Source organism: Poecilia reticulata, linkage group LG21 (genome assembly GCF_000633615.1).
Source record: "Poecilia reticulata strain Guanapo linkage group LG21, Guppy_female_1.0+MT, whole genome shotgun sequence".
Classification (NCBI taxonomy): domain Eukaryota; kingdom Metazoa; phylum Chordata; class Actinopteri; order Cyprinodontiformes; family Poeciliidae; genus Poecilia; species Poecilia reticulata.
The window spans coordinates 1,559,103-1,580,315 of record NC_024351.1 but is presented as its reverse complement, the minus strand read 5'-3'; the positions used below and the strand labels follow the sequence as shown (position 1 = coordinate 1,580,315).

Below are 21,213 nucleotides of genomic sequence, written 5' to 3'. Positions count from 1 at the left end.
CTGGACCTGGGAGGAACCAGGCCTGGACCTGGGAGGAACCAGGACTGGGCCTGGGCACTCAGGGATCAGGTTAAAGCTGAACTGGCCTCCTCACCCAACAGTTTAGAAACGGTTTAAATGGCACTACAGCAAATGGAGTTTTGTGTTTTTCTTTGTATGAAACTTTCAGTGACAAATTTAACAGAACATTTAAGTTTGTTTCTCATTTATTAGCCTGTTTTTTTGCTGTAATTTTAATGCCACTAGATCTGAACACATCTTTACCAACTCTACTGAAAAACAGACTTAGTCACGCTCAACTAAAATGGAATAAATATAGTTAATAGTTTTTAAGGCAGATCTGGAAAAAAACTACTAATATCTGCGTTTCCACTAACAAGAATTATAAAAATACGTTTGGTTAACAAAAATACATCAGTTTAGAAAACAAAGCCGTTTCTTGCTAAGTTTTTGCACTAGAATGAAGCGGCTTTTTTATTTTTGCACATCACATAACTCCAAGAATCAGCACCGGTTGGTCACATCTCAACTTTCAATGAATCATAAGCCTATAAAACATAAAGAGCTCACCCCATCCCACGATGCAGAACTTGAGGATGTATCTGCGTATGTAGGTGTTGAAGACTTTGACCAGAGCGATGTACATGTGCACCGACTCCAGGCCCATCCAGGTGAAGGACGTCAGCAGGAAGTAGTGCAGCAGGACGGCTGCAGAGATGCACAGCCCCTCGCTGTAGACCATACTGGCGAGCCAGCCGTCCAACAGAAACACGATGTTGAGGAACAACAGCGATGTGCTCAGGTTCATCAGGATCTTAGACGGATAATCCCGTCGCAGTTTCCTGGGAGGATGGAAAAAAGAACGTTTAGTTGATTCTGTGAATGGTGGTTATAACTCCAACCGGCGACTGGACTCACTCGAAGGCGATGTAGGTGAGCAGCGTGGCAGCCGAGCAGATGGCCGAGATGCCGCAGCCGATGTAGGACAGGAACGTCAGGACCTTCTTGTTCTCTGGATCGATTATAAAGGAAGTCTGGGAAATGTCCTGCAGGGAGTCAGAGACAGAAAACTCTTCAGGATTTCTTTTCACTGCTGGTTTATTTTCCAGGCTCGAGTTGGAACACAAACAGAACTCCAGCCTGCTTCTGCCTTTGTGAGTTTAGTTGTTTTGCTCACTATTTTTAGAAACATTTCTTAACTAAAGAAATGTTTCTTAATGTTTGAGACATTAAATGACCTCAAGAATCCACTGGAATGTTCTCAAACATCCTCACAGGCCAGGAAGATGAAAGATGTGATTTTGTTTTCAGAATGAAGTCTGAGGTTAGAAGGTAAGATTTATATGCTCACAACGTTAACTCTGACTTCTGGCTGCAGGACTTTTCTTTTTGTTTGTAATGTTTATGTTTGTTTGAGGAAACAGCTGTGAATGTGAACAGCGACGTCTGATAGGTGCGTCCTGATCCCAGTCTGTGATGCGTCTCACCATCAGGATGCCGAAGTGGGTCAGGTGGTTGCAGAGGCAGATGGTTCTGCTGGAGGTCGACTCTTTAGAAACGCTGCAGCCGCGGTTATTCCAGCCTCCATCGCCCCCTGGTGGCGAGCAAACAGATTAAAGCTGTTGATTCATTTATCATTATTAAATAAAATTAGATAGTTTTCTTAATATGATTTGTTCTGGAGCTTAACAGCAAGTAGAAATATTTGAATATGAAGCAGAAAAGATAAAACTGAAGCGACTCACTGTTCATGCTGAAGTCCCAGAAAACACATTCCCTACGCGACGACGCCTGGCAGGAAACGGGAAGAAACAGCTCAACAAAAAAATAAAATACAAAAATAGAGTAACATTTTCATTTATACTCCAAACCTGAAGGGAAAAAATGTCTGAAAAACGCACTGAGACGGAATATTGATAAATGAAAACCACAAAAAGGAGTTGAATTTAAATAAAAATCATTTTAAAAATTAGATGAGACATTAAAACCAAAACCAAATAAATTACTGAAGAAATAAAAGAACATGTCTTTTAGGAATTCAGCTTGAAAATGTTCATAATGATTAAATCAATCACCTGTTCACAGAGTCTGGTTTTGAAATATAACACTTAAATATGAACCAAAAAAAAAAATCACAGCAAAATTATACATTTTGAGTGAATAAATAAAAACAAAGACTGATCCATTATTAATTAAAATAAACAATAAAAACAGAAAATGTAAAATAAAGACAAAAAGAATATTCAGCTTTAATAAAACAAACACAGCATAGAAAAGCAAAACAAACAAAAACAATATTTGAGAATAAAATAAAGGCAACTAGAATTAATTAACATAATTAAAACACCAACAATGGAATAAAATACAAATTAAAATTAATTCTAATAACTCAAATTTTGCAGCCAACTGGTTCAGAATAAAATATTTGCAAAAAAAATAAATCACAAGAAATATTTAAAATGAAAAAAAGTATAAATAGGGTAAAAAATAAAGAAGCATAAAGTAAAAATAATTGCAGTAAATAAATGCACCTGGTAAGACAGATGTGCGATCTCGATCTTCACCGGATCCTGCAGGTCCGTGATGGAAATGTTCCCGACGCTGCTGGACACCACGTAGCTGTTCAGAGACAAACCTTTCTGCTCTTTCTGGGGACGAAACACAGACAGAGACACGTGAACCTGCTGCTCCCCTCGTCCTCACCGACGAAGCTCAGCCCTGCCGTCCTACCATGAAGAGGCTGGGGCTGCTGAAGAACATGAAGTTGATCCTGGACAGAGACGAGCGGCTGAAGACGTCCGCAGAGACGCCGGACAGCAGCGAGGCGGGAAGCGTGACCTGAGCCAGCGGGTTGGCTGTCCGGTCGAACTCGATCTGACACAGGAAGGACTCAAGTCAGAAAAGGAAGAAATACAATAAAAACAACATATACACCTATTTTAAGAGGCTTTTCTCCATCCATCCATTCTCTTTACACCTTTGTCCCCTAATGGGGTCAGGAGGTGCTGGTGCCTCTCCAGCTAGCATACCGGGCGAGAGGCGGGGTCACCTGGACAGGTCGCCAGTCTGTCGCAGGGCAACACAGAGACACACAACCATGCACACACACACTCACTCACACCTGGGGGCAATTTGGAGAGGCCAATTAACCTGACAGTCATGTTTTTGGACTGTGGGAGGAAACCGGAGTACCTGGAGAAAACCCACCATGCACAGGGAGAACATGGAGACTCCATGCAGAAAGACTGGGAATTGAACCCAGAACCTTCTTGCTGCAAGGCAACAGCTCTACCAACTGCGCCACTGTGCAGCCCGAGGCTTTTCTCATTATGTTGATTTATAAGAAAGAAAACAAATCAGCACTTTGGAAGAGGCTTGATCAGGAGAACGTGCTCTTCCTGCGGGGACTCGCCCTCCGTGACGGTTACCTTGGGGTTGGAGGAGTTTGGAGGGAAGAAGGCGCTGAATGACGTCCCGTTGAAGGATCTGGAGTCGAGCGCCAGGACGCCCAGAGCCAGGTTTTTAGAGTTGATGTGCACCGACGCACCATCAAACTCCACCTTCTTAGCCAGATCGTCCACAGCTTTCAGAGCTCTGCAGGAGAAAAAGGTCAAACCTGAGGTTCCTCAGCAGAGGTGTGTGGATCTGATGATACGATCAGGACGACGTACATGTTGGACGCTTTCTCCGAGCTGACCATGACGTTAGAGATGATGTTTACGACTGATCCGGCCACCGCCGTGTCGATCTTGGCGACGCTGACCAGCTCCTGGACCTTCGTCACAACCTGAGAGACCTGCAGCCCAAAAGGAAGGAAAACAACCAGCAGGTTCGGTTTGTTCTCATCATGATTCTGATGCGTTTTCAGTCTGAAGTCCCACCTCCTCCGTGGACAGAGTGTTCTTGGTGAAGTTTGCCAGCTGCTCCGCCACGCCTGCTGCATTTTCTACAAAAACACACATTACATCAAATTCATGGTCCTTAAGGGTTAATGTGGAAACATGATTAAATCTAATGTTATCTATTGATCTGCACTTAATCAGATTCATGTTCATTTAAGCCGCCAGATGAGACTTTTTTTAATATAAATTAAATTAATGCACAAATTAAGACTTAATACAATTTTGTATCGAAATAATTTTCTGGATTTTATTCTTCAGAAAATGAATTTATCCCAAATTCAGCCAAACCTAAAATGCATTTGACATTTTTTAAAAATTTCTTTAAATCCTTTCAAGGTCATTAAGGAAATTTCAGATAAACTCAGCTAATGAAAGCTTTTATAAACTTTGGACAGTTATATTTTTATTTCTAAATGTTACCTGCAGTGACTGAGCAGTTGGTGAGGTTTGCAGTCGACCAGAGAGACTGGAAGGTTTCTGGGTTGATCAAACTGGGAAAAGAGACAAAAACTGGTTAAATGTGACGGTTTGTGTTGAAACATAAGAGAAAATTTTACCTGTTTGACATCAAAATATGTCCGACTCTGTCATAATCATTCAGCAGGAGAACAAAACAAACATCTAATTATTATATAGTCTGTTATAACACGTTCTTTAAAGTGAACCAATAACAGAAAACATGAATTACGGTAAATACAAACACTGTTATCTGCGTTGGAAACAATAATCAACAGTTTGTCGTCAGAGTTTAATCACTAAGAGTTTATCTATATCGGCTTTTTAAGTGAACCTATTAACAATCAGAGCTGAGCGTCTTTGTTCAGCCAGCAGTGATTAATGAAACGTCTCAAAGTGAAGCTAATCAGATTGAAATGTTCTCCAGCGACCCGGATCCGGACGGTTCTGCTTAAAATTCATCCTAAACTTCAGAGAAGATAAAATGATTTCCAATTAATGAGATTATGGTTCCTTAAGCTTTACGAGGTTTCACGCTTTCTTGTAAAGTTCAGAGCGATTAGATAAACTGTGACAAGAGGAGAAAACATGGCGGCACAGAAACGATACCACGAACTGGACTTCGCTCCAAAAGTGATTAAAAACTTCCAGAAGGAAAAACACAACAGTGATAAAACCAAACATCTGACATCCGTTTAGTTTATTCTTTATGTTTCTGGGCTTTTGTGTCAAGACAAAAGTTTTTTACTCTTTATATGAAGAAAAACATCAGAATTGGGAAAAAACAAACTGATGAAGCTTCCTAAAAGAATGTGAAACACGGGGGTGGTGGTATTATGCTGTGGGACTGTTCAACATTTAAAACAAGCAGAAGGAGGTGAGATTTTTAAAAATCTGATCAGACGAAGGTTGAGCAAAGGAAATACCCCCAAAATACCACATGCTGTGATAAAAATCAGAAACAAAGCTTGACTTCAGCCCAACTGCAGTACTTTGTTTTTTACCAGGTTCTGGAGGCGCTCTGGTCCTTGTTGGGGAAGCAGGGCAGGAAGTGAGTGACTCTGGGTTTGGCCTCAGGCCACAGGTAGTGGAGGTTGATGTCCTCTGGGCAGTTCTCTGTCAAACATGGTACAGATACACACAGTTATGTAATAAAATAAGGCTTTAAAATGTAACAAAACATCATTAATCATTATTATATTATACTCTATGCAGAATGTAAGAAAATCCCTGAATGTATTTTGAATTGTTTGCCTTATTAAACAACATACGAGTCTGAAAACTCAAATAAATGACCAACATTTGGTATTAATCACGGTTTCAACTTAAATAATCTACACGATAGATAATTAGGATGAACACAAACAGTTTAAGATTGTTTATTTCATAATGTGCCTCATCAGCACATTATAATTTCTAATAAAAAAAGAGCAAAAATGTGTTCCAGGATGTCATTACATTATTATATAATGTGGTTTAATGATGTTTTATTACGTTATTACATATTGTGGCGTTATAATGAGTTCCATGAAGAAAAATAAAGTGAAAATTCACAGAAGGAAAGTTTTTATTTTTTATTTCATTCTGTTTTTTCCTACAAATATCTAAACTCAGAGTTTCCAGTTTGACGGATCTGAACTCATTCCTGACCGATCTGGTGAACGTTGATGTCGGCAGCCTGGCCCAGCAGGCTGGTGCCGGCCGGGTTGTCGATCAGCTGACCCAACACGTCGGCTTCACCCAGACTCTCGTTGGTGATCAGCAGCAGCACCTGGCAGGTGAAACTGAGACCAAACAGCAGCTCAGATTCAAGCTGATCATCACCTGGAGCTGAAGCTCTGAAGCTAAAACACACTTACCTGTTACCGTCCTGCTGAACTCTGGAAAACGGATAAAAATAAAGAAACAGCAGAAACAAGTTACTTCAAGGAACATGAGATAAAGTACAAATAAAAACATTTAGCCTTTTAGTAATAAACAGTGTTTGAATCTAAATTGTTTTACAATGTTTCTCTTTACAACATTTGTTTTTAGATATTTTTTAAGACAATTATTCATCTTTCTTTTGACGTTCAACTGTAGTTTTAGTGAACGTCCACTAGATGGCAGCAGTAGCTACAGACAGAGAATCCTGGCGCAATTAGAATCAGAAAAATAGAAACTTTTTCCTTTTTATTATCCCTTTAGTTGGATACTCAATAGTTTACTTCAAGCTAATGACGTAAAGGACACTGGGTGTTACCGTGGAGACGATAGTAAACCTGTGAATAAAATGTTTTAAACCATCCTGAAGGCCTCACAGGAGAAATTACTCATATATGATCTTTTTAATAGAATAAAATACAAAACTGCACCAATGAAACCAGCTTGTGTTGGATTGTAAGACAAAAAAAGTTTGCAGAATTACCTGATATAATCCAGAGAATGTGTCCAGTTCTGAAATGTTTGATTAATCTGCAAGAAGAAACACGTTGATCACTCAGCAGCCAGAGATTACAAACAGATGAGAACTGATGTTCAGAAGAAGAAATAAAAAAAAATCTGACTTCAAACTTCTGAGGTCAAAAGTCACAATTCTGAGAAAAAAAGACAGAATCCTGAAATTAAAGTCAGAATTCAGAGAAAAGCTAAAAATCTAAGAAATAGAATTCTCAGAAATGTTATAAATTGAGATTAAAGCTTGAATTCTGAGAAAAGAGTGTGAATTTTGCTTAAAGTGAAAATTCTGAGATAAAATTCAGAATATTAAGATTAATGTCAGAAGTCATAACTTTGAGAGGAAGTCATGTTTTTTTTATTTTTGGCCCAGATGCTGTTCCGTACTGATGAAGCGTCAGTTCAGCTCTTTCTGCCGTTCCCAGGGTAAACTGTGGGAACATTTCTCCCGTCTTACCCAGAGCGCTACGGCTCGCTGCACCGCCTGCTGGCTGAGCTCAGACTCCACCGTGAAGGAAACCCGGTAGAACAAACCGTCTGCAAAAAACCAGGAAAACGACGTCCCAGTCAGAGCTTTTCATTCAAGTGGAGACCTTCCTGTTTCTGCGCCTCACAGCAGGAGATGGATCAAGCACTCAGAGCCAGCAGAGGCATGTTAACCTCCAGTGAACTGCTGAGCAGGAAAAGTGCTCTCAACTGCAACTTTTTCATCAGTGACGCTGCTAGCTTCCTAAATCTTTTACAGGTTTTCAACCTTTCAGCCCAATTTCCCCCAGTCTTGATCGTTTGCATTCAAACTGAGCGTAAAGTAGAGAATGTATTCAGCAACACGTGAACGGAGGGAGATCAATTCATTTGGGTGAATAAACTCACATCACTGCGATGCAGATAACCTTCTGATTGCCTGAAAGATGATCCAACTGTCTGCGGAAAGCTAAAGGTTTTTAACCAAAGTCTGAGGTTATTTTCATCTCTCGCCGGTGGGATTTGACTGCTGCACTGATCCCAGATTTCCGGGTTCGTACAGATAAAACCTGCAAATTTAGACGAGAATCTGCTGGTTGATGAGATGGAAAATAATCTGATCAGCTAATTTGTGCAGGTTTAGAGGGCAACGGGAAGTTCAGCAGATTAAGATGATGTCTTGCAGACAGACAGAATTACCAGCAGTAGATGGAGTTTGACTTAACTGAGGAGTAGAAGGGAAATCATCCCCCAATTTAACATTTTTATTCAAAATAAAGACCTAAAAATGAGTTTTTTATTAATATTCTTCTGGCAGGTTTGCACATTTAGAAACTGAATAATTTTTGCCACTTTCTTTGGATGAATGTTAAAAAAATCTAAATATGAATCCAAAAAGAGAATGTCCTTCAATAAAAGGCATTTTAGCAACAGTTACATTAGTTTTACTCTAAATATTTTTGTATATTTTCATCAGGAGTATTTCTGGTTTGATGAACTGAAATAAATATTCAGAGATATTTAATCTTATTAACAGTATTTATTGTTTTCTTTGAGCCCCAGCGGGTTTAGTGCTTCGCTCCATCTCCTGCTATGCTTCACAGCAGCCACTAGGTGTCTCTCTCACATCTACAGTTGTTAGTTTGAGGCCCTAACAGAAGACATTGTGTCTGGTTGGAGAGCCTGCAAACTGCACAGGGATTTCTGATGAGGACTCAGAATCCGAGCAGCTGAGCAGGAAGTTCTCCCCCAGAGAGCAGGATGGACTTCGCTAAAAGACGAGGACTGAAACTGTTGAGGAAAAGTGTCAGAAAATTTTAAAAAAAAGCGTCTGATACCTGCGTTTAAACTAGAACTACCAACACAGCAGCCTGATTGGACGGCTCAGGCCTTAGAATGGACCCAGAATCACAGCAAACCAATCAGCGAAACTCCAAACGGCGCCGTTTGTTACACAGTCAAAAATGAACAGCAGTAATTCAGATTATTTAGCTAATTTATACATTTCACCATTTATAAATGTCAGTTTCAATATAAATAAAAAACAAGTTCGGCTACAAACTGAATATTTATCTTTGAGGTAAATATTTTGTTACAAAGTAACTTTAACTAAAAAATAAATACTTCAAGCACACTAAATATCTAGTTTATAAACTAAATATTTGTAGACTAACACTTAGTTTGAAAATATTTAATCTAAAAACGAAATATTTAGCTAAGTATTAGAGTTAGCTAAATATTTAGTCAACTCTGGGTAGTAAAAATATTTGGTTTATAAACTAAATATGTAGCTAAATGTTAGAGCCAACTAAATGAATAGCTAAATAAACTAAATAATTAGCACGCCATTTATTTAGTTTGAAGTTAAATACTTAGTCTGACTTGAATACTGAGTCTGTTAATTAAATGTTTATATTGAAACTGACATTTGTAAATGAATGAATTAATGATGGTGAAAATATGGCTGTAAAATTGACGCCCGTTAATTTTTTCATGATTTTAATGTTTGATTGTGTAACTTTACAAACGACACTCGATGTGATCAAGAAGATTGAACTGATTTATATGATTAAAGGTTCGTTGTTCTACAGAAAAGCCCAACCACCTTAAAAAGAAATCTAACATGTACCCCTTTTATCAAACTGAGCAAAAACTCCCAGATTTTAAGGCTTGATCCAATCAGAAGGAGGTTTCTACACGTGATTGTTTTCTCCGACGGTCTACAGCTACGGTTTGAACATACTGTTCCCTGATGACTCTCTGCACAGACACGGAAAATCAAAGGTGAGTTTGCAGTGGCAGGAATCAGCGCTCAGAGCGGGACGCAGCCTGGTCGGACTCGGGTCTCTGAGTGGAGCAGCTGAGGAGGAGGAGGAGGAAGTGGTTGCAGCTGCAGATGGTTTTAGGAAAACTCCGTGGTTCCACAGGTTCGGATCTGAAGCCGGGTTTGGCTTTGCAACAGCTGGTTCTTCTAAAACACTGGAATCTTCAGAAGCATTTTTGGGCCGTGTGGAGTTTGTCACTTCGGCTGGCTGCAGAGGGGCGTCTTTGAGCATCAGAATGATGTCTTTATTCATGCTGGAGATGTTTCTTGAGTCTGCGATAGCGGAAACAGAAAGCTCTTTAAGCCCGGACATGCCGTCTTGATTTGGGGCATGGATGGAAGAGCTGGTGGGGGACCTGGAAGCTGCTGGATTGGGGTCGGAAGATGGCAGGAGAGTTGGGGTAACAGCAGAAGCGATTTGCTGAGATGCATCCATCATGCTTGGATTGTTTGTGTGTTTAGAAGCAGCAATCAAACGACCTGTTGCAGCTTCCTGCATCCCGTCTCTCCTGCTCTCAGCCGTAGAACTCACTCCGACTTCAGAGACTCGCTCTTCAGCAGGAAGCATCTTCGGAGCGACATCTGCAAGATCAAACATGGAATCAATTCTGGAGGCGTCTGCTTTCAGGGAGCCGTTTGCAGGATGAGAGTCAACTCCGTCACTGTCAGCGTCTCTGGCAGGAAGCGAAGGCTGCGAGGGAATGGCTTCCCATTCATCTCCAGAGAGTGTGGAAGATTGTTTCCCAGAGAGGGAGAAAGAGAGCTCAAAAGGCTGCATGTCGGCTCGGTGTGGGGTCTGGAAGTGTTTGTTCAGGAACGCCGCTGCGGGTCGAGTGGGTGACAGAAAGCCAATTTCTGCTTCTGTCACGCTGACGGTTGCTAATGTCGCCCTGCTGGAGGCAAGAGTGGGGGGAGAGGGGAAGGATGCAGGGGGAGGAATGTGAGGAACAGAGGGAGAAAGAGGCTGATGTGTGTGTGCTAAGCTTGGAATCCGGTGTGAGTTATTTGGCAGAGGAGCCGGGATTCCCAGCTGTGCTCTGGCGGTTGTGCGATGTGTTGTCAGTGGAACCGAAGACTGAATAAATGGGTCATCGTGATCCACCTGAGGGGTAGCTGCTGATGTTTGGGCCAGAAAAAGAGCAGGATTCCCTATGATTTGTTTTGAGGTCCCTACAGAAGGAGGAGGCGTCTCAGACGACGTCCTGAGGCTGTTGCTTAAGACAGGAGGGAAAATATCTGAAAGCGAAGACGACAAGGAAGCAGGAAGCCGAGCTGGGGTGAGATGAGACTGATCTGGAAACAGATTTACATCCTTTAAATCTCTCAGATCAGACTGGAGTGAGAACGAACGCAGTGACGGAGTGATTGGCCTCAAAATCTCCGACAAATTCTCCGAAGAAACAGGATTAATCCCACTTAAGAATTTGTTCAAAGGAGTTCCATCTGAGACACTTAATGGGTCTGATTTAGAGTCAATTTCTGATACATTGGATAATCTTTCCTCAGAAGACAGAGAGGACTCAGGGAAGAGTGAACCAACACCAGACAGGATCTGGGATTCAGAGATGGAATCGGAAAGGAGAGGATGTGATAACACAGATGGATTTCTGGGGTCAAATCCCATCTGGAGGGTTGAGGTTGGAGACGGAAGTGGTACACCAGAAGGATGGGAGGTTCCTGACACCCAAGGAGAAGCATGAAGGTGGAGAAGAGGAGGGAAGCTGCTGGAGGAGACAGAGGGTGGCTCAGTGGGACCCAAAAGGGACGGTGGGGAAGATGGAGGATGAAGAGAGGCGAGGAAGAGGGAGAGAAAAACAGGGGAGGGATGAATTTCGTCAGATGAAGTTATTTGAAGATACCCAGTTTGTTCCACAGAAAGAGAGGAATCAGGAGTGCTGTTGGGTTTCTGCTGTAAGACAGAAACAGCAACAAGTTGCTTCAGGGGAACCTCCAGAGAAACACCAGCAGAGGGCGAGGCTGCTGCTGTTAAAGACACCGACGGTTGAACCGCGAGTCGTTCATCAAACTCTGGTTCAATCAGACTCGTGCTATTTGGAGAGATTTCTTTAGCACCGCCTTCTTTCAGAGTGACTCTTGTTATAGAGCTGGCAGGAAGTTCTTCCTGGGAGGAAACGGCATCGTACTCGTACATGTCACCCACATCATACATGAACATGTCAGATCCTGAAGAGTACTCCAGAGGATCCGTCCAGTTCCTCGTTAGGAAATCCCCACCGCTGACGCTCAGAGGGAACCAAGGGGGCGCTACAGGTTTGCTCTTTCTCTTACTCAGCCCTGACGATGATGACACCTCACCTTTATGTTGCCGTGGAGACGAGGCCCGTGATGGTATGGGTGCAAGAAGAGTTTCAGAGTCTCGACTGGTTGTGGGGGTCTTGACTGTTGTGGTGTTACGGGTGGAAGATGAAGACTTTGCTGTGGAAATCAAACTGTTGGGCTGATTTCCCAACGTGGGAGATGTGTTCCTAGAGGAAGGCCTGGCTGTCGACTTCAGTCCGGGTTTTAGAGGGGAAGGTTTTGTCACACGAACCTCCACCCTGCTGGGGGTTGCTCGGGTGGCAGCTGGTCGCCTTCCTCCTCTCGGCCTTTTCCTCAGGGGGGTCGAGATGAACCCCAGGGAGTGTTTGGGGCTGTGATAGGAAGCCGGACCCCGGAAGGCAGCGGGGGGTTGTGGGCGTGATGGATCCACTGGGGAAGCTGGACCTGGGGCTGGAGCAATAACTCTGGGCTGATGCTGTGACTTTGGAGGCCTGGAGTCTTGACCTGCAGGACTGAACTGACTGGACGTTAGAGAACGAGGCTTGGACGATAACGCACGCCGGGTTCTTCTGATTGTTTGAAAAAGTCCAAAGTTTCTTCCAGGAGTTAATCCACCAACTAGAGTTTTATGTTTGGGTCTTGGAGAATTGGGGTATTTTGCAGAAGTCCTCTCCACTGTTGGGTTGCAGCATCAAAGGAGGAAGCATTGCAGTGAAAAAGCAGGTTAGATTAAATAAATAAATGCATTTCTAAGCAAAAGAAATACCTGCAAAGTACATTAAAACCAATGACATAAACCAAGAGCATCTGAAACCAGAAATTCAGCCGATTGATCCACGAATCCCATGCATGATTTAAAGTTTATTAAATCTTAGAGCAATAAAGAACACAGAAGGTCTGAAGACTGGATAGAAATTCAGAACCTGAGGAGTTTAGATGCTAACAGGACATGCAGTTGGTTTGTTACCCAGAGAAGAAACATCGGCTTTGTTAGTCGACGGATGGTTGGTGGTTAGAAACGGCAGCTGGAGAGTCGTCCCTGGAAGAAGGCCAGGTGAAGAAACGAAGGAAGAAACTAGAAAAGAGGGTGGTTAAAAGATAAAGAAGAGCAGGAAGATGAAATTAGTAAATATGTGATTGAAAATTAAGTCACTAAATTAACAGAAACTGGGCAGCATGTCTGAAAATCACAAGGTTCCTACGCAATCTGGAGGAATTTGAAAGATGTTTTAAGGCTCTCAGGTTTCAGTTACTATGGAAACAAAGTATTGATTTAATGTGTTTCTCTAATGAATCTTCTACATGATAAAATGATCAAAAATAAGTATATAAAATATTGATATTTTATCTTGTTTGTTGATGAAAATGATTTAAAGTTGCTGCTCCATCCATCCATCCATCCATCCATCCATCCATCCATCCATCCATCCATCCATCCATCCATCCATCCATCCATCCATCCATCCATCCATCCATCCATCTGCTGAGCAGGGAAAATGTAGGTATTTTAATACAAAAACAGGAACTCATATTTAAAGAAAATATTTAATTACCTAATGCTAAATGTGTATTTGTTGATTTGAAGGATTAAATCTTGAATCAAAATAAGTAAAAGTCAAGTTTGACGTCATTTTATGTGTAATTAAGACATGCAGGTTGTTAGTGAAATCAAACAAGTTTTGCTAAAGTATTAAGAAGTAAAAATAACATAAATTTTATTGTTTCCAATGCAAATGTGTCCAATCTGTCCTGTTTAGCCTCATTAGATGTCACTTTTCCACCTGGTGCTCAGGTTTGTGTAACTTCCTCCTGAATAAAAACGATTTCATGTCCAATAAACAGAATAATGATGCATTTCAAAGCAGAGGTGGGGCAGAGCCATTGTCCTGCAAGGTCTGAAATATGTCCAGGTGCCAAGAACAACTTGGTCCTGATTTGAGTCAAAATCTCCCTGCATCACTAAACTCTAGTATTTATTAGCAGAAATGTTGTTAGTGTGAGAGTAGAGACTGAAACGTGTCTCTGCAGGATGTGGAAACTACTTTAGAAGCAACACCAGCAATGTCCTGGTACCAGAACCGCCTGGGTGGAAAACACCAGCCGTTTACAGCTCTGTACTGATTCTTTTGTCACACCTTCATGGTTCAGGTCAGACTAATCTTTATGTCAGACAGAGTAAACACAAAATGCATTTTTTGAAATGAAGTAATTGTCTGTCTGGACCAACCTGGTCATGTGTGAAAAAGTCATTTTTGTTCTACAGTCGATGACCACAGCTGTCATCAAACGGTTTGGGAGCAGGAAAAGAGTTTTCTACATCAGTGTGCAGGGATTCTGGATGACATTTGAGGAATTCTGGCTCGGGACTTTGATTAGGCCACTTTTTAAACTACTGAGATGCATTTTAAATCATTGTAATAATGCAAAATATAAGTTTAATTTCACAATCTAAAGATCCAAATTCATGATTCCATTAATTACAAGCAGCAACTTATCCCCAGATCACCATGCTACTTCCACCATGTTTTACTGTTAGCTTGATCTCTATCTGGTAGACAAAGTTAGTTTTCTGTTGTATTAAACCAGCTGCTGATGTTTTTGGTAAATGTGAGACGGGTTTCAGGTCAAAGGCAGCTCAGCATTTCCACAGACAAACTTTTCCCTCAAAGGCATTACAAAATGGAACAAACTCCCAGAAAGTCTTAAACTTTCCACCAACCTGACAGACTTTTCTTGTAAAGTCAGGAAATGACCAGCAGAGCAATCGTGACATTAAAGATTACAGAGCAGAAGTCTGGCATTTAGCACCATTTATAATAACATTTTATGACCTTGTGATCGTATGTAGGGAATATAGAGACTTAATGTTTTATGGTATTTGACTGTTTTATTAACTCACCTGCTTGCTAAGCTAAATCTGGTGAAAAGCATCTTTTATTCATGTTTTTGCACATTGTCCCCGTTTTAAATAAACTAATAAAATGTAAATAAAACGTTGGCCTACTCTCTGCTGTCAGAAAGGTTATGTTTTAGTGGTTTCAGACAGTTTTCCGATCAGTTGTGAAAATAAAAAACATAATTAAACACATTCTCTCATAGGTCCAGGTTGGTTTGGAAAGTTTTAAATCCCAAAATGTAAAAACTGTTCATGCTTTTGTGCATCAATTCTGCAGACAGTTTGGTGTTAATGTTGCTCTTACCGAGCGCTGTGCTGTTAGTATCTGCATGGTTAGTGCTAGCAGATGAAACGGCTGCAGTGATGCTGGTTGTCTGTTCAGCTACAGGGAAGTGAAACCATCACAGCAGGTTAGTCTCCTTCACACCACAGCTGCTATAAACTGTAAGAAAACTATCTATTTGTTCATGTTAGTCAGGTTTTAATGGTTCTGTTTTCATGTCAGTGTGTTTTACTGATGGATGCTGCTGATGAGGCTATCTGCCTTACCATGTGTGCTGCTGGTGGAAGCAGTGGTGGATGGAGGCGAAGTAGCGGTGGTGTTGATGGAGGCAGAAGCTGATTAGCAACAACATGGTGGCAAGTCAGTGACAGAAATCACAGAACCAGACTGAGTCAAAGCAGCAGGAGCCTTTCTGAACTCTGATGGAGTTTCACACCAGTGAAAGAAACCAATTAGTTGCTGTATTTTCCGCACTATAAGGCGCACCAGATTATAAGGCGCACCTTCAATGAATGGCCTATTTTAAAACTTTTTCATATATAAGGCACATCGCATTATAAGGAGCATAGAATAGACACTACAGTAGAGGCTGGAGTTACGTTATGCATCCACTAGATGGAGCTGCACTAAAGTGAATGTCAACAAAACAATCCCGACTCTGGTCGGCGAGAAGAGCCTTGCTCCACGCAGGACGTGGGCGGATGATGGTCACTGTTCTCCGTTCGCGCACAGCATGTTGGTGTAGAACGTGGCACTAAATGACCTGCAGACGACCTCATGATCAGGTCGGTAGGTAGATAGGTCAGTCAAACTTTGTTAATAGATTACAAACCAGAGTTCTGACAACTATCCCAGCATGCACCGCGCACTTCTTCTTCTTCTACGGGGGAAAATGAAGTCGGCGGCTGCTTACCGTAGCTGCTAGACCTGTTGTGGCTCAATATTGGTCCATATATAAGACGCACCGGATTATAAGGCGCACTGTCGGCTTTTGAGGAAATTGAAGGTTTTTAGGTGCCTTATAGTGTGGAAAATACGGTTTTTTAGGTTTTGTACCAGGACATAAAGGACATTTTGGAATAAAACATACATTAAGTGAAAAGAAAATTGTATGAGTTTTGGTTTCCTCCAGGTCTTAACATCTCTGATGTTTCCTCATGAAATGTCATTATTTCAAATACATGAAGGTCATTCAGATGTGGCAAAGCTAAGTGCCATGTTATCTACATTTTGACTTACTTTCTATAGATAATTGGTATAGGGTGTTAAGTTACATAGTCCAAAAGTAAACTAATAATTTGGGTTATTTTTAGCCTGCAAAGAAAAAAATGTGGGTTCAGTTTCTACTAATTTTTCACCATGTTGTTAATTTATTTATATAACAGTTTTGAATAAAGCTTCAAAAATATTTAATTAGCAAGCAAAATACTTAGATGCTAGTTGGTTAAATAAATGTTCAGTAAGTTTGAGGTTGAATATTTAGCCAGTAAGCTAAATATAAAAAATATATAGTCAACTACATACGTAGTTTGAAGCAAATTATTCAACTACAAACTAAATATTTAGGTTGCGAGCTAAATATGAAGCGAGCTAAATATTCAATTTTAAGTTGAGTATTTCACAGCAGGTTAGTATATTAACCTGCTGTGTTAGCTTCAAGCTAACACAGCAAGCTAACCTGCTGTGTTAGCTTCAAGCTAACTTCGTTTGAAGTTAGCTTGAAGCTAACTCGTTTGAAGTTAGCTTGAAGCTAACTCGTTTCAAGTTAGCTTGAAGCTAACTCGTTTGAAGCTAAATATTTAGCAAGTTAAATATTTAGTTGGTAAACCAGATATTTTGCTTGCTAATTAAATGTGTAGTTTATAAATGAAACACGTTACATTTAAAACTGAATGAACAACATGGTGAAAATATGACTGAACAATTTACCCATTTTTTTCTGTTAATAAAGGCGGAGTCATGTGTAGCTTTACAAACGACTCCATAAATGAGAAGTTTAGTTAGTTAGTTAGCTTAGTTCCACAAATACGACCAGGATACCTGACATCGCCTGTGCAGATACATCACTGACTGTGGAGAACCATTATTTTCCGAGTCCAGACGCAAAACCTTTCTGCCGGTCCACGTGTTTACGGTCACGCACGTCGTAGCTGCGCTGTGACGTGAAATGGGCATTAGCCAATGAAACGCGGTCCCTGTGGTAAGGTCCATAATCATGTCCTGATACAAAACATCCAATAAGCAAAGACTGTCCTGGCAAACAACGACGCAGCAAAGCAGATGAAGGCTTACCAGAGGATGAGGAGGAGCTGGAAGTGCTGCTGCTGCTAAAGCTGGTGATGAAGGCTGAGGTTAGAGGCATGCTAGGGGTGGAGGTGGAGGGGATGGGAGGAGGGAAGGCTGGAGATGACAAATGATGCTGGTGTTAACACATTCTCACTGTTCTCACTACAGGGTTAGAAAGGGACCATTTCTCTAAACCAGCTGAAGGAGAAACTGGGTCTACAACTGAAAAAACATCAAAAATATATAAAAAAAAAATCCCTGACAACCTCAAGAATGAAAGGGTAGGAATGAATGACTGGGAAGGCAGGATGAGGTTTGCTTACCGTAGGAGATGGCGTTAGTAGCATGGCTGGTGTTAGTGGAGTCAGTGGATGAGGTGGTGGGAGAGGAAGCAGCTGGTGGAAGTACAGATGTTTGGATAAAACACAGAAAGATAAATGTGATGCAAAAGGAGATCAACAACGTCCCAAAAACGGAGCAAGTCGTTACCGTCCTCAGATGCCAAATCCTCCTGAAACTTACAAAAAGTTTCTTTAAATACCATTACTGCTCTTCTGTTTCTATGAAACTATTGGAACCGTAAGAAGCCAGCAGAAAGAGAAGAGGAGCAGCCAGCAGCGTCATCCTGATGGGTTTTAATTGGTGCTGGAGGCAGTGAAGGTGGCGCCACTTCCCAAATGAAAACGTGAAAAATGCAACAACCAGAACTGCAAAGGTACAAAACGATGAAGAGGCAAAAATAACAAGCGACTGCAGTGAAAACAGCAGCAGGAAACTGTAGAACAAACAGATGCTGCTGACGTCTGCATCACTCAAAACAACAAATCCATCCGTCCGTCCACCAACCAGCCACACACACTCAGTTTTAACTCCCTTTGTACGTTACTGAATTGATTTAAAGACATCAAACTGGCAGCCATATTTTGGGATCCTGAGAGAACCAACAGAGAGAATATACAAATGTTTTTCTGCCAAAGACAATCATCACCCCGAAGCTTATCGATTCCTACAAAATGCTTGATTTTGGAAGTGAAAGTACAGTTCAGCTCAAATTCACAGTGAATTTTTAATTTCACCAAATGTTTTTTTATTTTTACAAAATCCCCCAACACTTTTACGTTGTTTTTATTATTTTTTGACAGATTTGTGATCCTTTTCACTTCAGTATCAGCAGGGGTCTGAATATTTTGGACTGAACTGCAGTTCCTCCCATTCGGAGGGGCATGGATGCACTCGCAGAGCTCAGAGGCCAGAAAAAGTTTGCGATTTGGGAAAAGCAGACGCTCAACGTGACAGCCGAGGTTAGAAATGTTCTCCTAAGACGTCCAGAATCCAGACAGCAGCTTCCTGGATGATCGCATTCCTGACAAAAAGGTTCATCTGAGGTTTATGTTTCACAGATTTCAGGCTGAGGAACTTGGAAAGTCGATTGAGGGTTTGAATCCCTCTGATTCTGTCTTTACAGATGAACGTGGTACCAAAGACAATCTCAAAAATACAGGATGTTCTTGGAAAAATGTCAAGAGATCCACTTCCTGTGTGATTCCCAAATATAGACACAGCTATAGTTGAATCTCAGCAAACAGTGAACTCATAAAAACTTTAAAACTCCTTGAATATTAAAAATAAATCTAGAAAAAAATGATATTTGTCTTCTTAGTAACCTGAAATTACAATGAAAAACACATGGGAACATATAGTCCTGTGTTGCACATGTGAAACTATAAAAACTCTTAGAAAACGTTCACATGTGACATACACAGTGTTGATGTTATTAGATGATAAAATTTTCACACGTGAGCCATAAAAATGTCAAATGAATACTATTGATTATTATTTTTATTAAATATTTGCCATCCATCCATCCATCCATCCATTTTCTTGCACCCTTTTTCCCTCAGTGGGGTCGGGAGGGGTGCTGGTGCCCATCTCCAGCCAACGTTTCGGGCGAGAGGCGGGGTCACCCTGGACAGGTCGCCAGTCTGTCGCAGTAAATATTTGCCACATTAGCTAATTTATCAAGCCATTTATTTATTTTTACTTCTTTTGGACAAGTTGGTTCATGTGAGGAAAAAGGTTCCAATTAAGTCAGAATCTAGCAAACATTTCTAATTTGATTAAACAAACAAAGGAATTAATAAATACTATAAAACATATTTCCCATGTAAAATAAAATTAGAAACATTTTTATATTAGGATTTAAGGTTCTTAATTCCAGCACAGGCATTGGAGGTGCGTTTAGTTTTCCTACCTGAGCAGCCCAGTCCGCCCGGGTCGCAGCCTGTAGCCGGGTTGGAACCTGAAGGGGACAAACGGTTCAGAATAAGTCCTGGATTGTTCCTACAAGGAAAGTAAGTACACCTGAACTGAAGTTAAAGAATGAACTAATAAAGTTGATATAAGAAGTTTACAAAGCTTTGTTAGCCTTTAACTGTGCAACTCCACTGAAGAGCAGACAGACATCGCTAAGCTAACGCAAAATGACAAGCAAATGGAAATAAACCTTGGTTGTTCATATCAGCCCAGTATGTTACAAAACCTATGATCAAACATCCGTACTGATTTCATCAAGCATCAGTTCCTCCTAGAGCTCATTGTTGTGACGTCAAGTTTATCTGAACATGCAGGAACAGGGAACATCTGAGCAAATACTATGAAACTCTTCACTACTTTTAAAGTTTGTGGTGAAGAACAAACTCAAACTTTTTTTCTTTTCTCACAAGAGCAGCATGGAGACCAAACTCTGGGCTCCTCTTGTTCTCTAGCTTTCTGAATTTTAATGCAGCTGCAGCCCACACATCGGGCGCTACATCCACAGACACGTCCGTAGGAGGACAGGCAGCCGCACAGAGTTGAGGCTGTTTCAGAGGCAGACGGTTTCGTCATTGGATGGTTGTCAAAGCAAGTTGCTGTGAGCACAAAACTATCCTGCCTGCTGATTTTTTTTAATAAAAAAAGAGACAAGACCTGTTTTCTTATATATAAAATGATCCAACGCACAACCAACTACACCAGCCTTAAATAAATCAGATTTATACAAACCGTAAAGCTGAGGCACATTTCAACAAATGAAATCCCATCCAATGCAAGAACAAATGTGAAAATCTATTAAAGGTTCTTATTCAGTTACTCTTAAGTTCCTGGTTCTGGTCAAAAACAAATCGAAGGAGACACTAAGGCTGTTTACACATGATGGTCCTGCAGACCCAGTTTGACTGGAACCAGAGTTTCAACATTTGTTTCGTTTCCATTGTGGTGCATTTCTGCTCTGAGTCAAACCAACCAAGCAGAAACAAAAACCTGTTCACCTTCTCTCCTGTGGGGGCGCTGCACCAACAACCACTGCGGGAAACGACATGAAAACCTCTGAAGAAGACGCACATGTAAACACAAGTGGAGTAGCATCAGATTTTAGAGGCTGTAGGATTTCTCTTTTGTCTTTGGTAAAATATCACGATCCATTTCTCCTGCTCGTTCTAGTCTCACATGTCTGTTTTGGTTCTATTTACCCAGAATGCCTTGCGCCACAGTCTGCTTCCTGCTTTCTCCGGTCCACTTGGCGTTCACATGTGCATTCAGAGCTCACTTCAACCGAACCGACGCCTAGATTTATAGGTGGACCAGAGTTTCTTTTGTTCAATCAATCAATCAATCAAATTTTATTTGTATAGCACATTTCAGCAGCAAGGCATTTCAAAGTGCTTTACATAATTAAAATAAAAACAGAAATAAACAGTGAGAAAGAGAGAAATTTAAAAAATAAATAAAAATAAAAAAACAAACTTCCGTTGTCCTTTGCGGAATTTAACTAACTATAGAGGACTCCGCCGTCCTTTGCGGAATTTAACTATTTCATAGAGGACTCCGCCGTCCTTTAGCAGGGGAC

The 21,213-nt window shown here is 41.0% G+C and overlaps 1 protein-coding gene across 1 annotated transcript in view; it reads right to left on the bottom strand.

Annotated features, from left to right (window-relative positions):
• adgrg6 (adhesion G protein-coupled receptor G6) overlaps positions 1-21,213 on the bottom strand; it is a 75,226-nt gene that overhangs the window by 17,600 nt on the left and 36,413 nt on the right. Inside the window, exons 8-27 of the mRNA XM_008397151.1 lie at positions 19,579-19,626; positions 17,651-17,722; positions 17,334-17,441; positions 15,308-15,376; positions 9,502-12,537; positions 7,252-7,331; positions 6,766-6,812; positions 6,218-6,238; positions 6,009-6,142; positions 5,363-5,474; positions 4,323-4,393; positions 3,882-3,946; positions 3,672-3,796; positions 3,429-3,594; positions 2,731-2,874; positions 2,532-2,648; positions 1,746-1,791; positions 1,488-1,594; positions 919-1,046; positions 571-842 (exon numbers count right to left, since the gene is read on the bottom strand). Of these exons, the coding sequence (XP_008395373.1) occupies positions 571-842; positions 919-1,046; positions 1,488-1,594; positions 1,746-1,791; positions 2,532-2,648; positions 2,731-2,874; positions 3,429-3,594; positions 3,672-3,796; positions 3,882-3,946; positions 4,323-4,393; positions 5,363-5,474; positions 6,009-6,142; positions 6,218-6,238; positions 6,766-6,812; positions 7,252-7,331; positions 9,502-12,537; positions 15,308-15,376; positions 17,334-17,441; positions 17,651-17,722; positions 19,579-19,626 (4,968 nt within the window). The remainder of the gene's footprint in view (positions 1-570; positions 843-918; positions 1,047-1,487; positions 1,595-1,745; positions 1,792-2,531; positions 2,649-2,730; positions 2,875-3,428; positions 3,595-3,671; positions 3,797-3,881; positions 3,947-4,322; positions 4,394-5,362; positions 5,475-6,008; positions 6,143-6,217; positions 6,239-6,765; positions 6,813-7,251; positions 7,332-9,501; positions 12,538-15,307; positions 15,377-17,333; positions 17,442-17,650; positions 17,723-19,578; positions 19,627-21,213) is intronic.